Source organism: Gekko japonicus, unplaced genomic scaffold, assembly GCF_001447785.1.
Source record: "Gekko japonicus isolate JY-2015 unplaced genomic scaffold, Gekko_japonicus_V1.1 scaffold198, whole genome shotgun sequence".
Taxonomy (NCBI): domain Eukaryota; kingdom Metazoa; phylum Chordata; class Lepidosauria; order Squamata; family Gekkonidae; genus Gekko; species Gekko japonicus.
In genome coordinates, this window is record NW_015161409.1 from 629,122 (window position 1) to 652,199 (window position 23,078).

General features: G+C 45.2%; 1 protein-coding gene across 6 annotated transcripts in view; it reads left to right on the plus strand.

Annotated features, from left to right (window-relative positions):
- Nucleotides 1-5,382: 5,382 nt before the first annotated feature.
- Nucleotides 5,383-23,078, plus strand: part of PTPN21 (protein tyrosine phosphatase, non-receptor type 21) — a 76,254-nt gene continuing 58,558 nt past the window's right edge. For all 6 annotated transcript variants that reach the window (XM_015426664.1, XM_015426669.1, XM_015426675.1 and 3 more), the window contains exons 1-2: nucleotides 5,383-5,463; nucleotides 12,686-13,018. In XM_015426664.1, coding sequence (XP_015282150.1) covers nucleotides 12,839-13,018 — 180 coding nt within the window. In that variant the 5' untranslated portion in view covers nucleotides 5,383-5,463; nucleotides 12,686-12,838. The remainder of the gene's footprint in view (nucleotides 5,464-12,685; nucleotides 13,019-23,078) is intronic.

Consider the following 23,078-nt stretch of genomic DNA (forward strand, 5'->3'; position numbering starts at 1 on the left):
TCCCCAGGTGCCACCTCCCCAGTGCAAAGGTCAGGCATTTGGAGGAGATGGAGGAAGGGGAGCCTCTGCTGGCCCCCGTCCCCAGTCTTCCACCGATGAAACAAAGAAACCAAGCTCCCTCTAAGCTGTGGAGTCTGGTGAGCAAAAATTCAACTTTGTGAGCTAGTGGCATTAAAAGTTGTGAGCGAATGATTTGGCTACAGCATAAATTAGTTTGCTCTGGAGCCCTCCTTCCTGAGCTGAGACAAAAATGTGTGAGCCGGAGGCTAACAAACTGTGAGCTAGCTTACACTAACTCAGCTCAGAAGGAACAGTGCCCCCCATTATTTCCCCACCAGCTCCTCCACTGTCTCCAAGTAAGCAGGGGAAGACGAGGGGAAGGGATGGAATCACCTACTGCCATCATTTCCCCCCTCAGAGCAGTAGAGAGCAAATGGATGGTATAGGCTGTGGGACAGAGCACTGGACTGGAATGGGGAAAGAAGGGGGAACAGCAAGGGGGCAGGCTGGGGAGATAGAAAGCAAGGGGGGCATGAGTGACAGAAAAGAAGGTTGGGGAGGAAGGAAAGGCAGTAGGTATGGGATGCCCCCTTACCACATGTTCCTTGCGGGTCCCTGCTTGTACATGTATAAAAGATAAGGCAGCAAACCTAAGGCCATACTCTGAATGGTTAAGAGGTGGAAATCACATTTTCTAAATTCCACATATATAAAATCTGGCCTTCTTTGTGCCATTGTGTGGATTTCACTATCCACATGGGGTCCAGCTCTTTTAAATTCAATATAGTGATATATATTACAGTGAGAGCTGTTACTGTTCATATGTACAGAAAGAATTAGGGAAACTACCAATGTAATTATAAGTACACATATCTGAGAAAATGCACAAGTCTCCTTTTAAAAATTCAGAATTCAGAACATGCTAGCCAATGGCAATAATACAGATCCATCCGAAAAAGTGTCATTGTGGATTTTGTCTCCTGTTCTCTAAAGATTGTTCTAGCAGATACAATGCTTTCTAAACATTTGCAAAGTTTCTGTACAATTATCAATATGGAAAATATTCATTTTTCCTCCTGGATATATTTTATCCATTTTGGGGTATGATTTGTTTTCTTAATTTCAGAGTCTGCTGCTAAGAAGGCAACAGGATTTCTGTATATTATTATCAGCTGCTGCATCACAAATATTTTTGCTGCAGGTCACAGACATTTAAAAACATGCCCAATGGCCCATTTATAGCATCTGTAAGCCTAACTTAAAGGAAAGATTAAATTATTCCTGGGAGCTATAAACATCAGGCAAATACATTTGGAAAGTGGCTTACTTTAATTAGAAAGGCTTAATATAAATGATCATATAATGAAACAGAACTGATCAGCTGCTATTTGCTGTAACCCCCATATGTATTTCTGAAATGCCCCTTAGCCAAAGCAGCAGCTGCTCCATTGCTGACATTCTCTCTGCAAAGCGTTCCAACTTTCAAAGGTATCGGCTGCAAGGCTACATGGTCTTCTCTAAGATGAGTTAAATAGTTCATGTGTCTTTATATCTCCTACTGTAAAGACTGTTTTATCTTTTAAAGAACACTTTTTTAAAAAGTTTGCAAAGTGCATTACAGTCTGTATTAAGTCTATACAACATCCCTGTAATGTCTGTCTCTACCCTTCACATTTTGCAAAAGAGGTTGAGGGCTAGGCTAGATGCTATGCTAAATACAAGGGAAACTGCTGGTCTTTGTAATTTTAGTAGACACCATTTTTTTCTTGAAGATAGATTCAGGTGGGTAGCCATGTTGGACAGAAGCAGCAGAAGAAAGTTTGAGTCAAATGACACCTTTGAGACTAACAAAGCTTTACACTTTGTTGGTCTCAAAGGTGCCACTTGACTCAAACTTAATTTTTTTTCTTGCTAACAGAAACCAGGATGCAACTTGACACCAAAGGTGCCAACATATATCTACTTGCCCACTGGCACTGTGTACAGGGATGCTGATGAGAAAAGGCCTTAAAATCATGGCCTGAAACCTCTATCCCCCCTTCCCTTTTTATTTTGTAATATCCAGCCTGAAGAAGAGTTCTGAAGAACTTGAGAGTTTGGACACTGCTTTGTGTCATTTTGGTTGGTCCTAATAAAAGGTAATATGTGGATTGTGGTCTGGTTTTGGCTTTGGAATTTGGACCAGTACAGCTACAAACACCTGCGGTCAATTTTAGATGTTACCTGAACATACATGCAATATTACCTCCTGCATGACACTTTTAAAACTGCAAAAGCTGCTTTGTGGGGCAGGGTGTGTGTGTGCTTAACACTGTTAACTACCTCCAGATTTTTCCTTGCACTGGGACTCCAATCAGACTGAATCAACTCAGCTCAGCCAGGAAAGAGAAAGTAGAGGGTTTCCGGGGACTCACGGAAACAAGCATAGGGATGTGAAACGTGATCTTCAGATACTGGGAGTTTGATCTCTGTCCCAACCAGCTATAAGATTCCAAACAATTTATCCAGCCCCATTTCCTGATGTCAACTTCGAAGCCATCCCACTTTTTGATGCCAACTATGGATTAGGCAGGCGGCATACCAGCAAGAAGCCTAAAGCAAGAGCAGGGTGAGAAAGCAATCAGGTCATCTTCAAAGAAATGGAAAAATTGTAAAGCTGCATAGAGGCTGGGAGATGTGGTCCACCTATTTCCCAATGCCAAATACATGGCCCGCTACTCTGCGTAAGTTTGCCTATTCATTCTAGTTTCAGAGAGAAGCTTTGGGAGAATCTACAGCTGTCCATTTCTCCAAATTGTGAAAAAGTTCCAGGGGCAGTGCTGACCTGGGTATGTTCCTTGTAGTGGAGAGAGAGTACTGCAAACTTACAGAATATTGTAATATTTGCTCCAGTTGTAAATGTACTAAGCAAATTCATTTGTAAACAAAACTTTTTTTTAACAAAGTAGTATGTTTTCCCTTCTTCTGGCAAATTAATGAGAATCCCACAAGCTCTGATTCTTTTCTTGAGAAGAGGCATGTTGGACACAGAAAATTTAAGCTAGGTAGCAGATCATATAGTCATTTCCAGGATGTGTTGTGGATTAATGAGCAAATCCATTTTAGGAATTATTCATATCTTCAGGTTTGAAAGCTTTGACAGATCGGTTGATATGATGAATTAGGCCCATTCATTCATGACAATGAAAGCTGTTCCTTATTAAAAAGGATTTATGGCTTCATGGCATTAATATTATAAACATTGTGTTTGTGTCTCTTAACTCATGTGATATGTGGGCAGCCCCATCCTATGCATGATTACAAGCTCCTAGGCACAGTGGGGCAAATGGGGGGTGTCCCATCAAACATCTATCACACCCAGACAGCATTGGATTCTTCTAGGCTCCTTGATAGGAAATAGCACAAGTCAAAGGAGTTAGAGTAGCTGCCATCCAGTAGCCATTCATGTGGTAATGACTGCTGCCCCAGAGAACAAAGAAGAGCCCAGTGTGGCAGGAGAGCACGTAAGCAAATATAGACCTTCACTTCAGCCTTAAATGGTTTTAAGACCCCCACCTTTGGTAAATTTACAGGGGCTGGGGACGCTGCTCTTATGGTTCTGTATAGGCTAGATTTAGTGTAAAGGCAGCTAATACTTGTTATGATCTATGCCTGATAGACCTCTTATTGTTAAGAAAGTGGTATTTGACAGGAGAAAATAAGGGGCTTATTTCCAGAGGTAAGCAAGCATAAATTTTATTTTGCAATTATATCCTACCCCACAGGAATTCACAGAGAAGGCTGTGGTATTTGATCTGAAGATGTAGAGGGAAGGAACCTTGACTGCTGGGCAGCTCAAGCAGGGCTTGATGGAAACTCAGGATGGTTCATAAAAACTTTGGGTCTGAATTTTAAGTCTTCATGCAGTAGCTGTGTTAGTCCATTGCAGCAGAAGCAAAAAGAGTCCTGTGAAACCTTGAAGACTAACAAATTAACTGAAGATAGATTCAGGTTGGTCTAAAGCAACAGAACAAACTTTGAGACCAGTAGCACCTTCAAGACCAACAAAGTTTAATTCTGGGTATAAGCTTTTGTGTGCATGCACCCTTCTAAAGCAGGCTCATTCACTGGTTAGCTTACACAGTTCAAGATGATAAACTTGCCATAGAATCTGCTTCCAAGGTCCTTGTCCAGGTATCCCATCCAGAAAATATGCTGAGTGACTGGAGGGTAGTCCTTTTTAGCGGGGACTTCTGGTGAATATTCTTCTTAGATGCATTCACAATATGCCAGGATCTTATTATTTTAGACTCTAAGGCTGCAGTCACACATACTAAATAATCCACTTTCAATGCTCTTTTGAATCGCTTCTAGTCTATTTTCAGCTGGCCACTTTTTTTTTTTTTAAGCTATTTCACTGCGTTTTTGAAATCTGTCATAGCAAGCTCTCGTGCATGGAAGCTTATGTTAGGGTTGTTTTTTTTAAGTTAGCCTTTAAGATCCCATAAGATTCCCTTTTTTATTTCTGCAACACACGGACATGGTTTACTGTTCCAGATTTATTTATATAGTTTTGTCAGGATGTTGTATTTTTTCCTGAACTTCTCTGGAGGTTCTTCTGTAGGATTGGAGGAGCAGGATCGGTTTAAGACAAAACAGATTTCAAACGCACAGGCGCAAAGCACTTGCCCGTTGCTGAACACGGTCAGCCACCGCTTTTCCTTGAGCTGGAAAGGTTTAAAAGAAGCATAATTAAGAAAAAACAAAACGACCGAACGTTGATTTCTAGAAGCTCTTTTGGATTATTCTTACTTATTATTTATTGTCTCGTTTAAAGTTGACTCCCCCCGCCCTTTCTGCAACGCCGCCGCCTTCGCCTCCCGTTCCAGCCAGGGAAGCATCAGCTCACCAAGCAGCTGTCCCGCTGCTGACATTCCCCCAGCCTGGCATTCCAACTCTCTGAGGTAATGGGGCCGCAAACATAGAGGGCTGTGGTGCTTTCATGACCGCACAGTATCCTTCCGCATGGCTGGAGCAAAGGGGAACGCCCCTAAACGGGGGAAGAACGGGGGGGGGATCCTACGCTCCCGCATCCGTACGGGCCGCTTGCAAACAGCTTCGGGGAGTGGAGAGCCTTGTCCTGCGCGCCCGCAGTCCCGGGGCTTCCTCTGTCACAGGAAGGTGGCTAGCTGGGGAAGCCTCCTCTGGCGTGAGCTCCAGCCTGTGGATCCTCCTTGTTGTTGTTGTGGAGGCAGGAAGTGAGGAATGTTTTCACCGTGACTGACTGAGCGGAGAAGTGCAGGCGGAGATCGCGGGTGCTTTTCGACAGGAAGGGGGTGGGGGAGAGGGAGAGAGAGAGACACCCGAGAAGTCGCTTTCAAAGCAAGACACGTGAAGTGGGGTTCCCCCCCCCCCACCTCTCCAGGGTGCGCCTGGCTTTGTGCAGTGAAAGGAGCCCTCTTCTTCTTGGATGCGTGTTAGCAGGTAAACGGAACCACGGGGGTGGGGGGAGAGAAAGTATGCAGGGATGCTTCTTCTCGTCTTTTATTTCCTCTCTAAATAATACGCTTTCCTATAGATCGTTTACTTTTGAGGCGCTTTCGAGCCACGGATTTAAAGTACCGAATGCTACGGTCCTAAGCGAGCCCGCAAACCAGCCAGGTGGGCATATTTAACCTCCAGGCGAATCTCACTGGCGTTAGTTGGGGTTAATTCTGGGAAGGGCTGGTTAGGATCGGGCTGCCGTGGGTGGGGGTGGTTTGTGGCTTGCCTCAACGGAGCCTTGTCTCTTCGGCACCCTTGTTTGTCTTTTCGCTTGGCAGTGTCTTGGATTGAACTTCATACAAATTTGCAATTAAGTTGGCCTTTCGTCTTGTTCTGCACGCAGGCACTCCAGTGCTTGGAGAGGATTTCTTTGTTACACAGATATACCCGGTTTCATGCATAGGGAAATGTCAAGACGGAGGACTCTCTGTTTACATTGGTGCCGGTCTCTTGTTATTACTTCTGGTGTTTGACGCAAGAACGGGAACATTGCATGTATTACAACTGCATTTCTTTTTGTGGTTGGCAAGACTATTTGAAAATTAATTGGAGTGCCATCCTCCGTTCTTGCCTTTTGCCCATTAATAGAAGAAAATCCATATTTATTCTTTGTTATGTCCATTTACACAGTGAACAGGGATTTGATTGCAGAATCTTTTAACAAGAAAAACCAAAAATTTATAATGAATCCAAGGGAAATGCTTTTTGAGTACCATATGCTACTATTCCTTTCTTTAAATTGTGAAATGGTGATATGGGCAAACTGAAAAGGCAGAAGCCCTGAGTACAGATGGAAAAGTTGAGCTTTTGGAAACAGTAGGCTAAAAGAGAATATAGTATTCAGTGTTCGAGGCCTGCTAAATACAGAATGGATTTGCTCCTGTGGGCACTGTGGAGATATCCTCTTACCGCTTGCAAACTCCCTTAATCGTGCCGATAGACATTATTTTGAAACAGGCGTGTGTGTGTGGAGTGGGGTTAACATGACAGCAGCTGGCAGCAGAAAATAACAGCTGCTCAACAAAACTGGTTGTGCTGCATTTGCACAAATTGTGCTTGGCCAGCATGAAAAGTTGTTGAATAGGTTCAAAGCATTATTCTCCCCCCCCCCCAAGACATTTTCTAATTGGCTTGCTACTAAATACATTTACTCCGGGCATTGTATATGCTGTGTCTTTCATCTTTTGGTAAGTAAAATGGAATATAAATTATGGGTGGAAAATGCCTTGATGACTCATTTTAGAGGGTAGCTATGTTGGTCTGGAGTAGAACAGCTAGATATGAATCCAATAGTACTCTAGAGACCTAGTATTTGGGGGTGGTATAAGCATCTGAGGGGCTGTGGTGGCTCAAGTGGTTAAGACGCTGAACTGCAGACCTGAGGGTCAGTAGTTCAGCAGTTCGAGACCTGAGTGCTGCATGATGGTGTGAGCTCCCATCTCTGGTCCCAGCTCCTGCCAACCTAGCAGTTTGAAAGCAAGAAATTGCAAGTAGATAAATAGGTACCACTTCGGTGGGAAGGTAACAGCGTTCTGTGCGCCTCAGTGTTTAATCATGCCGCCCACATGACCATGGAAAGTCTTTGGACAGCGCTGGCTCTTCAGCTTGGAAACGGAGATGATCCCTAGAGTCGGATTCGACTGGCAAGGGAAACCTTTACCTATAAGCTTCTGAGAGTCAAACTTCCCTTCATCAGATGCAATCTTGTTGGTCTATTAGATGCTACTAGATTTGAATCTAGCTGTTGATGTTTCGTTGTAAGTTGCCCCCCCCCCAACTTGTAAAAAAACATTTCCCACAAGTTAGAAAAAAATGGCTCTTTTATTGGAAATGGCAAGTAAGTGCAAATGTGGTGAGGAAATGCACAGTGAATGTTGTACATCTGTCTGAGATTTTGAACATAATGGACATGCTCTTGCCAAAGTTAAGTACCTTTAAGCCCTGCTCACTTCCATGGAAGAGAGGTGCACTCTGCTCCTATCCAGGTTTCCTGTGAAGTGAGTCCAGCTAATTCAAGTGGGTTTTCTTCCAAGTAAGTTTGCATTACATTGTAGCGTTCGACATGTGCTTCCATTGATTTCAACAGGACTTAAAAGTGCTTAAGTTGCAGGATTGTGTTATATAACAGATAATCAAGGCCCATTAAGAATTCCACTGCTGAAAAAGAAACACCAAAATGTTGCTAATATTTCAGGTATGTTTCCAAGTGGGTCAGTATTCGGATTGTGAATTGACCCGGGGGGGGGCCCCCCAAAACGCCCACAGTATATAAAGTTAAAGGTTCCCTTGCTCGAAAGCCAGTCGAATCCGACTCTAGGGTTGCGGTGCTCATCTCCGTTTCAAAGCCGAAGAGCCAGCGCTGTCCGAAGACATTTCCGTGGTCATGTGGCCGGCATGACTAAACACCAAGGCGCACGGAACGCTGTTACCTTCCCACCAAAGTGGTCCCTATTTATCTACTTGCAATTTCTTGCTTTCGAACTGCTAGGTTGGCAGGAGCTGGAACTAGAGACGGGAGCTCACTCCGAAACCCAAGCAGACTTTTAAAAAACCTAATACTGTAACTTCTTTACATTGTGCTTCTTTACGACCTTGTAGTGTTTTCCTTCAAAGGTGGTACATCTTGTGGTGGTAGAAAGTATGGTCAAGTCGCAGGCAATTTATAGGACCCTGTGGGGTTTTCAAGGCAAGAGACACACAGAGGTGGTTTGGCGTTGCTTGTCTCTGCATAGCGACCCTGGTCTTCCTTGGTGATCTCGGACCCAAGTATTAATCAAGGCTGACCCTGCTTGGCTTCTGAGATCTGATGAGATCAGGTTAGCCTGAGCCGTCCAGGTCAGGGCATCTAGTACATCTAGTACCAAGGCCAAAAGTCCCATTGCTAGGAACGGATTTGTTCTTTGATAAATATGCAGGAGAGGCCGGCAGAATGCTACATTTCTGGCTGTTTTGCTTGTGTGTGTGCGTAAAGTGCCGTCAAGTTGCAGCCGATTTATGGCGACCCCAGCAAGGGGCTTTCAAGTCGAGAGAAGCAAGGGTGGTTTGCCATTGTCTTCCTTGGTGGTCTCCCATCCAAGTACTAACCAGGCCTGCCCCTGCTTAGCTTTCAAGATCTGATGAGATCGGGCGGTACCATGCCGCTTTTCCTCCTGCAGTTTATGCTTAGGTGTATGGTATTTTCTGCAGTGAAGAGCTAAATGTGGGAGCCTCATCAATGGAATCTAAAGAAGGAAATGGATTATATTGTTTGCTGGTATTCCAAGAGGACCCTGAGGGTGGAGGTCCACATCTCCTTTCCTCCAGATCCCTAAATAAGGGCTGCTGCAGACTGAATGGGCTGTGGGTGGTGGTGCTAGAGGTATGGGTATTGCCTCTGTTTGCCTGAACGAAGAGAATAGTTCTAGCTGGTGTTCCACATAGAGATATGGCATCAGCAGCAGTAGTAGTAGTATGTTGGACTGGGAGCTGGGAAATCTAGGTTTGAATCCCCACTCTGCCGTGGAATCTTCCTTGGTGATCTTGGGCCTGCCACGCTCTCTCAGCCCAGCCAACCTCACAAGGTAACATATGTACATATGAAGCTGCCTTATACTAAGTCAGACCGCTGGTCCATCAAGGTCACTCTTGTCTATTCAAACTGGCAGCGGCTCTCCAGGGTCTTTAACTAGAGATGGCAGGGATTGAACTTGGGACCTTCTGCTTGCCAAACAGATGCTGTACCACTGAGCTATATCAGTTCCTACTGCACTGGCCTGCATCCTTTCTGGTATCAAAAGCAACTCCATTCCCACACACTCTCTACTGCTACAGATTGTGCCAGGTTCTTTCCCTTGCTTTCAAAGGCCAGAAGACGCATCTTAGGCACGCATGCACCATCAAGACTAGCCCCAAGGGCTTCATGCACAACTGCCAGTTTGCTTAGCTGACATGGCACAGGGCTGGACCAGGCACCTGGGATATTTTTTGCAGCAGTGGCCGGCATGGCTAGTGAGGAAATGGAGGGAGAGGGAAACTGGTAACTTTCAAGGAGAGGACGCATAATTCCTCATGGGACTGCTTGTCTGGAGACCAACACAGGCTGAGGCAGAGGAAGGGAATCTTAAATGTGAAGATCCTCGTAACTTCATGTCTCTGATGAAATGAGCTCTGACTCTTGTACCCTTATGCTGTAATAAATGTTTTTAGTCTATGAAGTGCCACTGGACTTCTGCTTCATTTTGCTGCAATAGAGTTAACATGACTGGGCCAATCACACACTCTCAACCTATCATACCTCACCGTATTTTTGTGAGTATAAAGTGGAGGAGAGGAGAACAGTGTAACCCAATTTGGGTAACCATCGGGAAGAAAGGCATAGTGTAAATAAATAAAGGGGTAAGTGTTGTATTTTAAGAAGATGGGTGATATCTCACAAGACCCTCAGACTATTATTACCCACGAAGCATCATTCTTCTGAGTCAGACAGTTGGGCCTTTTGAGATAAGTATTGTCTGCTCTGAACCTGGCTCTCCAGGCTCTCTGGAAGAGGTCTTTCACATCACCTGCCACCTGATTGTTGTAGTCTGGAAATGCAGGGGATTGAACCTTGGGCCTCCGAATACCAAGCAGGTGAGCTATGGCCCCTTCCCTCATATGTTCATAGCAATACAAGTCTGGGAATGTTTGTATGACTCTTGGATTCTCTAACAAATGGTGGTGTTTGTCCATCTCCTTCCTGCCCTTCCAGAAATGGTGCCAGTAGAGAAAGCCCTAACAGTACTGTGTAAGGACATTTCACTCTGGCTGTAACTCCAGTCATTTACCATGTATGCCGCTTTAATTGCATATTTAAATGCAAAAGAAAACATAAAGGTGATGAGGTTCCTATGTGTTACACTTAAATTCTGTGTTCAGCTCTCCAAGTACTTTTCCATAAATGTCTGTGATTCCCTTACAGTTTTTGGAATTTAGCAAAATCCATTTAGCTACACAAATAAACAAAAAACAAATCCCCTTTTGTCTCTACAGTACCCAAGCAATGTTGATATAATGATACTAAAGGCCTTGAAGGTCCCAGGGGAGCTGATATGATTAAGGGAAAGTTTCCTGTTCAAATGTCATTCAAGAACATAACATCCTGCTGCTGGATCAGACCAATGGCCCCACATCCTGTTTCCCACAGTGGCCAGCCAGATGCCCTGAAAAGCCCACAAGAAAGGGAGCAGAGGCAAAAATCTCCCCCTGTTTAGATGGGTAGGTGTGTTCTTCACACCATGCATAATTCATTAACCTCTAGAGGCCAGCAACCTTTTATAATGACAGAGCCAAACTCTCTCAAAATTCAGAGCAAGAGATCAACAGAATACCACTATAATAAAGCCCATGTGCATGACTGAAAGTATACAGTTTAAGATTGATAACTGACATGTTGAATAAAGGTTTTGCAGCTCAAACTCTGGTTGTTGCAGGTCCTTTATTAGGGAGCGGGACATATTAGGTCTCACAATAATGAATATACATATGAACATACTACCTATATACACTGTTTTAGAACACTGGTATAAATCTGTGCATAGCTCACATTTGGATTACCGGCAGCTGTTCACCTCTACCACTTCCCTTTCTGTAAAGCATCTCTAAGAAGCCCTTTGATCCCATAAAAAAATCTTTGCTGGCTATTCCCTTAATCTCCTGGTTATTTTGGCACCCCACTTACTCCTCCTATATACCTTAACTTAAATGTTTTGCTTTCTTTTATTGTCATCCATACTGAACCAGATCTGGCTGTGGAGGCATAGGCTGAAGGCCTCTGCTTCTATATCTATTTCTCCATAGTTGTCTTTTATGGTTTTGTTTGCAGTAAACTGAAAAGCCCCAAATTCTTTCACCTTCTGTGGCAAGGGAGGTGTTCATTTTAGTTGCCTTTTCCTGCGGCTGTACACCACAAACTTGTTCAGTGGCTTTAGGCAGGCCACTCTTCTCTTCGCCTTACCCTCTTTCTCTGCCATTTATAATTTTTTTGTTTTTGTTTTGTGGCATCAAGTCACATCTGACTTACATAACCCTGGCCCTGGTCACACGGGCCGGATATTGCGCGGGGGGGGAGGCGTGGCTGTTTGCCCCGGAGTGAACTACCACGTGGCCGCCGGATCAAACGTCCCACCGACGTCCCGTAGTTCAGGGGGAGGTGCCGATCATACGTCAGTCCTGTGGCGCGGCAAAGAAGTGGCGCAGCGGGGGTTGTGGGTTTTTTTTTGTAACCGAAGTGTGCGCATGCGCCATTGGGTGCTTGTGCGCATCCCGTGGAGACTTGGGAAAAAAACACCTTTTAGCAACGAGACATGGGTGGGCGCCGGATGCCACGAGCTACCACCTGAAACATGATCAGACACCCGCCCCTGCACCACGGTTTCCGAAAACTAGTACCTCGGAGGTACTAGTTTTTCACGGCGCATCTTTGGCGGGAAGCCTCGGGTTCGCCACGGGAGCTCTACGCTTCCCAGATGTTGCGGTTTGATCGCGCCCAGAAAGTCCACCTATCTTCCATCTCTGTAGCTTGGCTAATGCTCCGTGTGACCGCAGCCCCTGTAGGGTTTTCAAGTCAAGAGATGTTCATAGGTGGTTTGTCATTTCTCATGCTTCGGGTTGCAACCATGATGTTTCTTGGTGGTCTCCCATCTAAATGCTGGCCAAGGCCAACCCAGCTTAGCTTCTGAGATCTGACGAGGTCGGGATAGCCTGGGCTATCCAGGTCAGGGCTGCATTTGTAATACAGGGATATTAATCCTAGCCTACGTGAAGGGCCCTGAGCAGTTAGGGAAAGTGCTGTGCAAAGAAGCTATATATTTTTCAAGCTGGGTTTTACAAATTATTGGCATTGTGAGTTATCAAAAGTTGACCACCTCACCTGTTCCACAGCCAGTGTGGTGTAGTAGTTGAGAGTGTTGGACTAGTATCTGGGAGATGCAGGTTCAAATACCCACTCGGGCCATGGAAGCTCACTGAGTGATCTTAAGCCAGTCACACCCTCCCAGCCTAACCTATGTTACAGAGTTGTTGTGAGGATAAAATGGAGAGGAGAATGTTGTAATCAGCTTTGGGTCCCTGTTGGGAAGAGAGGTTGGGGGAATAAATGAACTAATTCAATAAAATTAATCGCACACTCTCTTTTCTTCTTCTGCAGGATTGTCATGTCTGTTTCCTGTGCTCCGAACGTGGAGGAAAACTCACCGGTCTTTAATGGCTGCCGCCGCTGGTTAATCGTCTGGGGACTTCGCAGCTCCTGACTGTCCCGGATGGTTTTCTGTGACTTGCTGTGAATGTGCTAGGAAAGAAAATGCCACTGCCTTTTGGGCTGAAGCTGAAACGAACTCGACGCTACACTGTGTCTAGCAAGAGTTGTTTGGTGGCCCGTATCCAGCTGCTTAACAATGAATTTGTGGAGTTCACGCTGTCGGTGGAGAGTACCGGGCAGGAAAGTTTGGAGGCTGTGGCACAGAGGCTTGAACTCCGAGAGGTAGGCAGCATGGCAGATGGCTGTGAGAGTCTCCCCATTGGGTTGGAGTCACCGGTGCTGTGCCCTGCTCTGGGGTTCTACCCAGCATGCATTTTCTTCTGTCTATGTTCATATACCCAGAAGCAGGCTGGTGCAAATGGTAGACAGATTTGGCGGAGGACCTGCTGTAACGAGAGCTATTGTTAGCCGTTAGAGTCATGGACTAGGGTATGGGAGATGCAGATTCGAACCTCCACTCTGCCGTGGAAGCCAGCCCCGTGACCTGAGGGCAGACCCGCATTCTCAGCCTAACCTGCCTCACAGGTGTTTGTCGTGAGGATTAAAATGCGAAGGAGAATGTTCATATACCCAGAAGCAGGCCGGAGCAAATGGTAGACAGATTTGGCAGGAGGACCTGCTGTAAGGAGAGCTATTGTTAGCCGTTAAAGTCATGGACTAGGGTCTGGGAGATGCAGATTCGAACCTCCACTCTGCCGTGGAAGCCAGCCCCGTGACCTGAGGGCAGACCCGCATTCTCAGCCTAACCTGCCTCACAGGTGTTTGTCGTGAGGATTAAAATGCGAAGGAGAGAATGACATTAGCAGCTGCTTTGGGTCTCCTTTCAGGAGAAAAGTAGGATAGAAGTATCTAAATAAAAACTTTTAACCTCTAGCATCTTAATTGTGATGTGACCCTTCATGGACTTGGAGGCTATTTCATCAGGTGCGTGTTACAGTGGGTGGAAGCATTACAAAGAGAGAGTTGCATACACACATACTGTTTACATTTAGTGTATTTCTAATTTCCCCACTGGTGACCCTCAGATCAGCTATGAGAAATGAAGATTGGGGGAGGGGTGATCTGTGTAAGGTTCTCTGAAGATATGTAGGAATATGTGGTGTTACGTCACACACTGTGGTGGTGCTGCCCCTCGGATCATATCGGTAACTCTTGCTTCTGGAAGATTACCTAACATTATAAATGTTCTGGTGTGGGGAATCATGGTCACTGCATGCATCCTGTTTTGTGATAAGGGAACAGCCTGTGCTGAGCTAAATTGAGGAAGGAAACTAATGTGAGATGACCACATTGGAAAGCTCCTAGTTTATATTGTCACAAGACGGACTCATTTTGGCAATGGTGCTCTAGTGAAAGCATGAATTAGAAGAGCCAGTAAGGTGTATAAACACATGAAGCTTCATTATACTGAGTCAGGTCCTCTGTCTGTCTAGTCCGGTATTGTCTCTTTGGACTTGTAACAGCTTGCTAGAATCTTTTCCAGTCTCAGGAGCTGAGAGCTTTATATGCAGATGTTTGGATTTGAACCCTGGACCTTCTGCTTGTAAAAACTAGGCTCTACCACTGAGGATATTAACAGGGCTGTGTGTATCCTGTCCAAGCACAGAATTTAGAATCAGCTGCAGAATTCAGCATCAGTTTTGTTAAAGAAATTGGGGTCTGTGTGTCTGTAAGTAATTATATATGCCCATGTATGTATGCAAGCGTATATATAATTCATTAATGGCCTAAAGTGATGATGGTCTTCATGTAGATTAGAAATGGGTGGTCTCATACTGATTGTCCTCCAGTCTGAGAAAAGATGGAACACCAAAATAAGCGGGGGAGGTTCTGTTCTGGATGTGTGTCCAGGCTAGACCAGGGATGGGTAGGTGGGTAGATATGACTTCCCCACCTTCTTGGTGTATTCAGCTTCAGCAGAAACAATTTGTAACCCTATGTTCTTGTCATCTTATTGCAAAAAGGACATTGCAGATCTGGGGAAAGCACTGAAGAGAGCAACTGAGATGATTAAGGGGCTGGAGCACCTTCCCTGTGAGGAAAGACTGAAGAGTCTGGAACTGTACAATTTAGAAAAGAGACAACTAAGGGGCAACATGATGTAGGGTTATAAAATTATGCAGACGGTAGAGAGAGTGGACAGAGAGCTGGGGTTGCCAACCCCCAGGTTCCAGCAGGGGTTCCCCCACTTTTGGGAGCTGTGATCTGCTGCTGACCAGCTGGGTACCTGGCAACCCTACAGAGGATACCTGGCAACCTTACAGAGAGTACTTTTTCTCCCTCTACCATCATACATGGGCATTCTGTGAAGTTGACGGGCAGTAGATTCTGGATGAACAAAAGGAAATACTTATTTACACAGTGAAAGATTAAAATGTGAAATTCACTGCCAGAAGATGTAGTGATGGCCACAGGAATAAACAGCTTTAAAAGGGGATTAGATAGATTAATGGAGGACAGGTCTATCAGTGGCTACTAGCCATGGTGTCTAAAGGGAACCTCCACATTCAGAGGTACTAAACCTCTGAATCCCAGTGCCAGGAGGCAATATCAGGGGAAGGCCTCAACCTCTATGACCTGTTGTTGGACCTCCATAGAAAATGGTTGACCACTGTGTGAGATAGGATGCTGAACTAGATGGACCACTGGTCTTATCTAACAGGGCTCTTGTTTTGTCCTTCTGTTATGGTTCTGGATATAAGCTTAAAAACCTGTGAGTAACACTCAGTGAAAGTTTAGAATCCAAACTGGGTCCAAGGAAGAGGAAGACCTCCACTGGTTGCAGAGTGTGTAATTATCTGGCAATCTGCAGTGTTCCTTCATCCATTTACATGATAAACAGAAGCAGATAACCCCAAATTAGCAAAATATGGTTCATTTGAATGATTAAATTTTTCAGTGTGGAATTTGATTGTTAGCATTCTTTTTGCATCAACAACACAGATCAGGTGGTCTTTGCATGGGAAAATAAACACAACACACTTCAAATGTCATCTCAGGGGTCCTTTTTTCTCTCTCCTGAGGTTTCCTCCATGTAGGAGAAACGTTTTATAGGCAGTAACCCTTGGGTGTGCAGTGAAATGTGGAGTGCTGGGTACAGATATTGTTGATGCTCCTTGTATGTGCTTGTGGTTGTCTGGTCTTCACATTGTTGCTTCTTGGACTTGCAGTAGCCTTGCTACCCTCTTAATTTTCTCCTACTCTGCCTTTTTATTCTATTTTTGAAGTGGAATTGCTACTGTCAGGAATTGCAACAGTGGCGTAGCTCTACCTAGCAGCAGCTGCAGTCCACTCCACCCAAAGGTCTGGGATGTATGTCCTTTCTGTCCAGTGAAGGGTCTGGCTAGATATTTGAATCACATTGGTGAGGGTGGGACAGGGTTTTTCTACTTCTCCAAAAACTTTGTTTCCAATGGAAAAATTGAATATATGGGAAGCACTAAAATAAAACCCCAAACTCCTGCAATGAATCCTTTCAGAATGAGTAAAATGTGTTTTAAGAAGAGAGAGGAAGAGGAGATTGGATTTATACCCCGCCCTTAACTACCTGAAGGAGTCTCAGAGCAGCTTACAATCACCTTTTCCTTCCCCTCCCCACAACAGACACCCTGTGAGGTAGGTGGGGCTGAGAGAGCTCTTTCCAGAACTGCTTCTGAGAGAGCAGTTCTGAGACAACTGTGACTGACCCAAGGTCACCCAGCAGGTGCATGTGGAGGAGTGGGGAATCAAACCTGGTTCTCCCAGATTAGAGTCCACACTCTTAAGCACTACACCAAATTGGCTCTAAGTTAAATCAACTGAGGTGTCACCACAGAAAGGCCTGCCTCTCATGGCTACCTCTCTTATTTCAGAGATGTTTGTTGAGGCAATTTAAGCCAAGACAAGAAGAAAAGATTTGAGAGGAAGATACTATTTAAGCTTGTGGTGTTACTGGTAGATGATGCCCCCTCTGAGAAGCCATTTCTGGAGCTGGGAGAACCCCCTCATTCACTGAATTTTCCTCTCCTTTCTTTCCCCTTTTAAAATAATGTTTTGTTCCTCAACATATTGGGAAATGGTAGGCAGTTCCTTGAAGTGAAGTTACGAAATCAGATTTAGGAGTAAAAACCAGACTGTTGAACTTGAACAAGCGTTCCTCCCCTCAAAACACATTCTTGCATGGATTATTTTGGCAGGAAAATAATTTTGTAGCAAAAGGCAGACATAGATGGTGTGGAAAATAAATGTCACTGTTAAAAACAATGTTCAGGACAAACAGAAAAAAAACACTTTTTGCTGCCCACAGGTGTGAATTTTTCCTGGACATTTGCAGGCTATTGTATCCTCTTTAAATCTACCCATTAGTTGTTCCAGCTGCCTCCTGTTGTCTGACCTAGGTGGGCAGCTGTGAGGAACAGGACTGCCTCAGTTTGAGCATCTTCCCCACCTGTTTTGAATGCTCAGCACCCAATAGAAAAGAGCAAGAGTCCAGTAGCACCTTAAAGACTAACAAAACATGTGGCTGTGAGCTTTTGTGAGTCACGAAAACTCATATCTTGCCACATACGGTATTTTGTAAGTCCTTAAGGTGCTAGTGGACTCTTGCTCTTTTCTACTGCTACAGACAGACATGGCTACCCATCTTGATCTGACACCCAGTATTTCTTGTTAAGATAATTATATAAATATCTATGTAAGCAGAAATAGATCAATAGATATAGACTGTGTTTATTACTCTCTATATAAGCAGAGATAGATCATAGATAATAAAACATAAACATATATTTATTTACAATGTCCTTTATTATACCAGTGTGGTGTAGTGCTTGCAAAGGTGTCAGACTCATTTGTTACGAGGGCCAGATCTGACATAAATGTCACTTTGTCAGGCTGGGCCATGTAGGCCATAAAATGTAATTCCAGGTACTGGAGATATAAAGTTTATAAAGGATAAAGGCAAACCCAATTAACGGTATTATTTTTTACTCAACATACAAACAAATGCAATTGATTTACTGGAGAATCCACAACAGCCCCAATAAATGTATTTAATCATCTGCAAGACTAGTTCCCCCCCCCCCAAAGGATCCCATAGAAGGGGGGTTAGCTTACATTTCCATACAAATCAGTTACTTTCTGTGCATATAGCACTTTAAGGAGATGAGCCATCATCCTTGCAAGTAAATAAGGTAGTTTTTCGGCAGCCTCCCCATACACCCTGCCTCAGCAGCCGAGCACAGCTACAGTCCGTCTCTCACCCTTTGTTTCCTCTCTAACCCCATCCTACCTCTGATGAACCCGAGGAGGCATACCGGCTCCCCCCTCCACCGCCCCATCCCCCCACCAACCCTATGAGGTGGGCCAGTCTGAGCGACAGGCCCTGGGTGACCCAGACAACAGGGTAGGGGCTGAGGAGGAGGGAGGGGGTCTGAACCTGCCTCTCCCAGATCTCCCACCCCCCAGTTCTCATCCCTCTTGTGTTTCCCACAGAAGTGGCGGGGCTGAGGAGAAGGCCTGATGGATAGGCTGTTTCCAAAACCTCCAGGGGGTGCTTTTTGTCCTCCCACAACCCCTTTTCCCTCATGGGCTGAGAAAAGGTGGGGGGGGGAGAAGGGAAGTCACTGTCCCCCACCCGCCCCAACACTCACTCTGCCTCCTGGCTCTGCAAGCTGTTCAGACGTGCAGCGACATCATCGGTGAGCCTTTTTTCCTTTGTTCCTCCACTCGTTTCTGAGGCCAGGAAGTCTTTCCCTTCAGAACAGCATGCAGAAGACGGCCCAGTTGACTCCCAATCCACATGCCGGCCGGCCTTCTCCTCTCTTTCCCACTGGCCCTGGCCCTTCGTTGGACAACTGCCACTCTGTGCACCCACTCTCACCAACCCGCCTCATGGTCGCCGTTTGAAAAAAAATGCAAAGCCAGTTGGTGCAGCAGTGGCAGCACCAGCCACTTGGCACTGTCCCCCTGTAGTGACTTCTCCAATCCTCGCTGAGCTGTAGTCAGAGGAGGCAAGAGGGGAAAAAACTCCATGCCTCCATACCTTCTGTTTCATTCCCCTCACACTATTTTACCTCATTCTTAGCCCCACCCCCTAGCCATTTCCTTTCTGTTTCTTGACACCTTCGACCACACATGCACCTCACCATGTGCGTCTTCTTGCTCACTTCCTCCCCTCAAGCAGTCTCCTGCCTTCTCTCCCTTGTACCAGTTGCTCACAAACCAGGTAAGAGCCCTGGCTGGGCTGGCTACAGCCCCCGAGCTGTATGTTTGACACCCCTGGTTTAGAATGTTGGATTAGGCATCCTGGAATTCAAATTTCTGTTCTGCCTTGGGCCTGTCACTCTCTCTGTCAACCTAGCCTAGATCACTAGGTTGGTGTGAGGATAAAATGGGAGAACGAAGTGCTGGATGTCATCCTGAGATTCTTGGCGGAAAGGCAGGAAAAAAAATGTATTGGACAGATTAATTTGCCTGTAACCCAGCTCATAATTGTGCTTGGTTTCGTGTGTGGTGTATAAGTTTTTAACATTAACATTTAACAATAATCTTCTATCTTATTCCATAGTTGGCCCCAGGTTGTGGAACAAAAAATCTGCAGCTTGGTGTAGTGGTAAAGAGCGGTAGACTCTAATCTGGAGAACTGGGTTTGATTCCCCACTCCTCCACATGTAGCCGACTGGATGACCTTGGGCCAGTCACAGTTCTCTCAGAACTCTCTCAGCCCCACCTACCTCACAGGGTTTCTGTTGTGGGAAGAGGCAGGGAAGGCGATTGTAAGCCGTTCTGAGACTCCTTCAAGTAGTGAAGGGCAGAATATAAAACCAGCACTACTACTTCTACTATTACTACTATTACTTCATCATTATCAGGCTATGCAGGACAGCACTGTGGGGGCTGCTTGGTTCTGATCAAATGGTCCCCACAGTGTGCAGTATTGCTAGGACTGCTCAGCTTAGCTTACCTCTTGGGCACTTTAACATCCCATTCAGCCTCAGCTAAGAGTCCTTCCTTATACTTCCTTTGCGTTGTGGGCTTCTGTGTTGCAAAAAGTAGTGGGGGATGGTCAAGGCTCAGTGGGGTGAGGCCGTGGCTCAGTGATGAAACATCTGGTTTGTGTGCAGAAGGTCTCAGGTTGAGTTCTTGGAATCTCCAACAAAAATGGATAAGGTACCGTACTTACTGGTGGTGGAAAATGCTGTCAAGTCGCAACTGATTTGTGGTGACCCTGTAGGGTTTCCAAGGCAAGAGATGAACGAAGGTGGTTTGCCATTGCCTTCCTCTGTGTAGGAACCCTGGACATCCTTGGTGGTCTCCATCCAAGTACTAATCAGGGCAACCCTGTTTAGCTTCCAAGATACGGTGAGATTGGACTCGCCTGGACCATCCAGTTCAGGGTAGATAAGATAGTAGTTGATGTGAAATGCCTCACTGAGGTTTCGGATAGCTGCTGTCAGACAGTCAGAGCAATGACTTTGATAGTACAGTGGTCCAACTCAGTATAAGGCAACTTTGTATATACATTTCATGTGTCCAAGTTCTGGACCATGTAGAATAGTCACTCTGCAGCTCATCCTCCTGCCTGCATTACTCTGCCTGTCATTGGGAGAAGCAGCAATGAGGACCTTCCCATATGGCTTAGTAAAGGTAAGCCTGTTGTAGGGGGAGGAAGTCAGAGCTTGTCCCTCAAGGACAGGGAATAAAAATTAGGACTGGGCAACAATGCAACCAGAGTTCCAAAAGGGATGTGACTCAGGAACTAGAGAAAAAACAGGGAAAGCTTGTGAAAGGAGACTGGGATGCTTGGGGCTACAGGGAGTGGCAGAGGCCTTGAAGCATTAAATGGTGGCAGGAACTGGAAGTGATAGGGATTAGGAGTAAGGAGGCAGCTGGGATCATCGGGGTTTATTACTAAAGTGTGGGATCCAATAGCTAGCACATAATTTGGGATATGTTCATCCTGCCTAGCTGCAACCCCCCCCCCAACAATACTTTACCCACATATGTTCATTGTTGGGTGAAGGCTTGGAAGCCAGGGTGAGACCGGGGGTGCAGGCGAGGGAAGAGTCTCTTCTGTGATGAATGTTCTTCCTCCCCACCGGCAAAATCTGCTGTCTAATATCAGCCACCACACCTGCTCATTTTGTCTTCCCTTCAAAATACTTTGAAACCTGAATAAATTATGCAGAGTACACTCGTCAAGGTAAATGGGTGTATATTAATTTAGCCTGAGCATGGAATGTTGTGTAGAATTGAGCTGGTATTTTGCCCCATACCACCCTGTCTGCAGTGAAGGACGGAGACTTGAGCAATCTGTTTTCTGTCTCCGGGCCCATCTTCGTTTTGGTGTGTGTTTCTACTCTTCGGATGTTATAAACATGATGACGGGGAAAGCTAGTTACCAAAACCGAAGTTCTACTGCAAAGCACATTTTGTGGTATTTGCAGAATGTGAATTGGAGGGAATGTAAATATAATCTGGATCTTTGGTGGCACACCCAGGCCAAGTTGTAAACATGCCTTCATTAAATTCCACGAATTAGTGTGGGCAGAGTGCAGAGACGAAGGAAGGAAGGACAGTCATATTTTGCTGTTGGAATATGCTCAAGAAACTAAACACTCCCAAAGGAAATGCGTGCCAAAAAACATGCTATACTTGAGGCAAAACTTGCTGTGACGCAGGATGCCATCTCTTGTTCTCTCCCACTGAATTTTTATTTTAAATTTAAAAAAATAGCCTTGAGAGGCTGGAGGAGCAGCTTGGGGGGTAGGAGTTACTCTTTCCCTTTTGCCTACTGAAAAGTCTTCCCCAAGCCGAAAGCCAGAGTAATGTTGGGGCTTGGATCCACCAGGAAATTTCCACACGTGCTCGAGTCCCTGCTCAAGCAGAAGTGTGCAAATTAGATGGTGCTGGTCACCTGCACTAAGTTAACTTATACCTGCTGTATCTCCACCTTCTCCCCCTGCTTCTGCAAGGCATTGTGCAAGTGACTTCTGGACACAATAAGAAACTGCTTATGTTTCTCCTCACACATGGCTGGATTCAGCCCAGGGTCTGAGAGACTACAGTTCAAATCACTCTTTGGGTTGATGGTAATTGCAAATGTGGGTCTCTATGAGCCTTGAGGTATCATTGCTGTAGCATGTATAGTGTCATGATAGCAATGGGTGCTGCCAGGGTTCGCTGGTGGAACTTCCATTTGCTGCCAGACCATTCCTAGGTGTGAAGTCGTTTGTCTCTGGGAAATGAATGACTTGGGTCTTCCCTGCCAGTTGGCTTCCCAAGTCACTTTCCCTCATGCCTCTTGGGTCACCACTGTATTTGCATGACTTTGTGATGCTTGGCTGTCACTGGCTAAAGAATAATCTTGCCAGGCAATCCTCATTGTAAATTTCCAATCTACTGGGAAGCTTAAATAAACCTGTATCTTTTGTCAGTAAATTCGTTAGCTGTGGTCTGAAGGTGGAGGGCTTAGAACTGTTCCCTAAGCACTCTGGAGCTTTTCAACAGTGTATGACCTGCACTGGTTGAGCTCTGTAGCTTGTTCTGTATTCGGGAAAAACAGAATGTGCCAGAATGGATCCTGGCAGTCATCTTAAACAAACAAATTGAAAACAAGCAAGTCTCTCTGTCCTAACACCCTACTTGGACTGTGTAGGAGAATGCTTATTTGTATTTTTTCCATTTTATTCTCTCCCCCCCCCCCCAGTTTTATAATGAATACCTGCTGAATAACTGTGATTCATTTTGCCTACCTATGTCAACGCTTTGAATAGCACCAAGTATAGAAGTTTGTTTTGCTTTTTACAAGTGGAGGCTTCGAATAAAGCCCTCTGGTCACCTAAAAGAATTGGCTTGTGACATCTTAGAGTTCTTATAAGTTGTGGGCCCTTGGCAGGATAAGAGAAAGCTGGGCTAGAAGTGAGGAACTTGGTCTGGAAAGCACTCTTCGTATTCCAGGCTTGGTTTCTGTATCCATTATGTTGGGGGTGGGTGACTTTTTGTGGCTAAATACCCAGACTGAGATACCATCTGATTGTACTTTTTATTATGCTGATGCTACTAATGCCTTGCCATTGCTCCATGGTCTGTACTAGCACTTTATGTTGTGTTTTATATTATATTATATTGATTCTTTGTTTTATCTGTTTACAAAATTTTATGTAAGCTGCCCTGAGCCTGCTTCGGCGGGAAGGGCAGGATATAAAATAAATAAATAAATAAATGGCAAAGGGGAAAGGACCCCCCCCCTCTTCACTCCTGGTCACAATCTTCCAAGGTTACTTCTTGTTTTAAAAAATAGGGA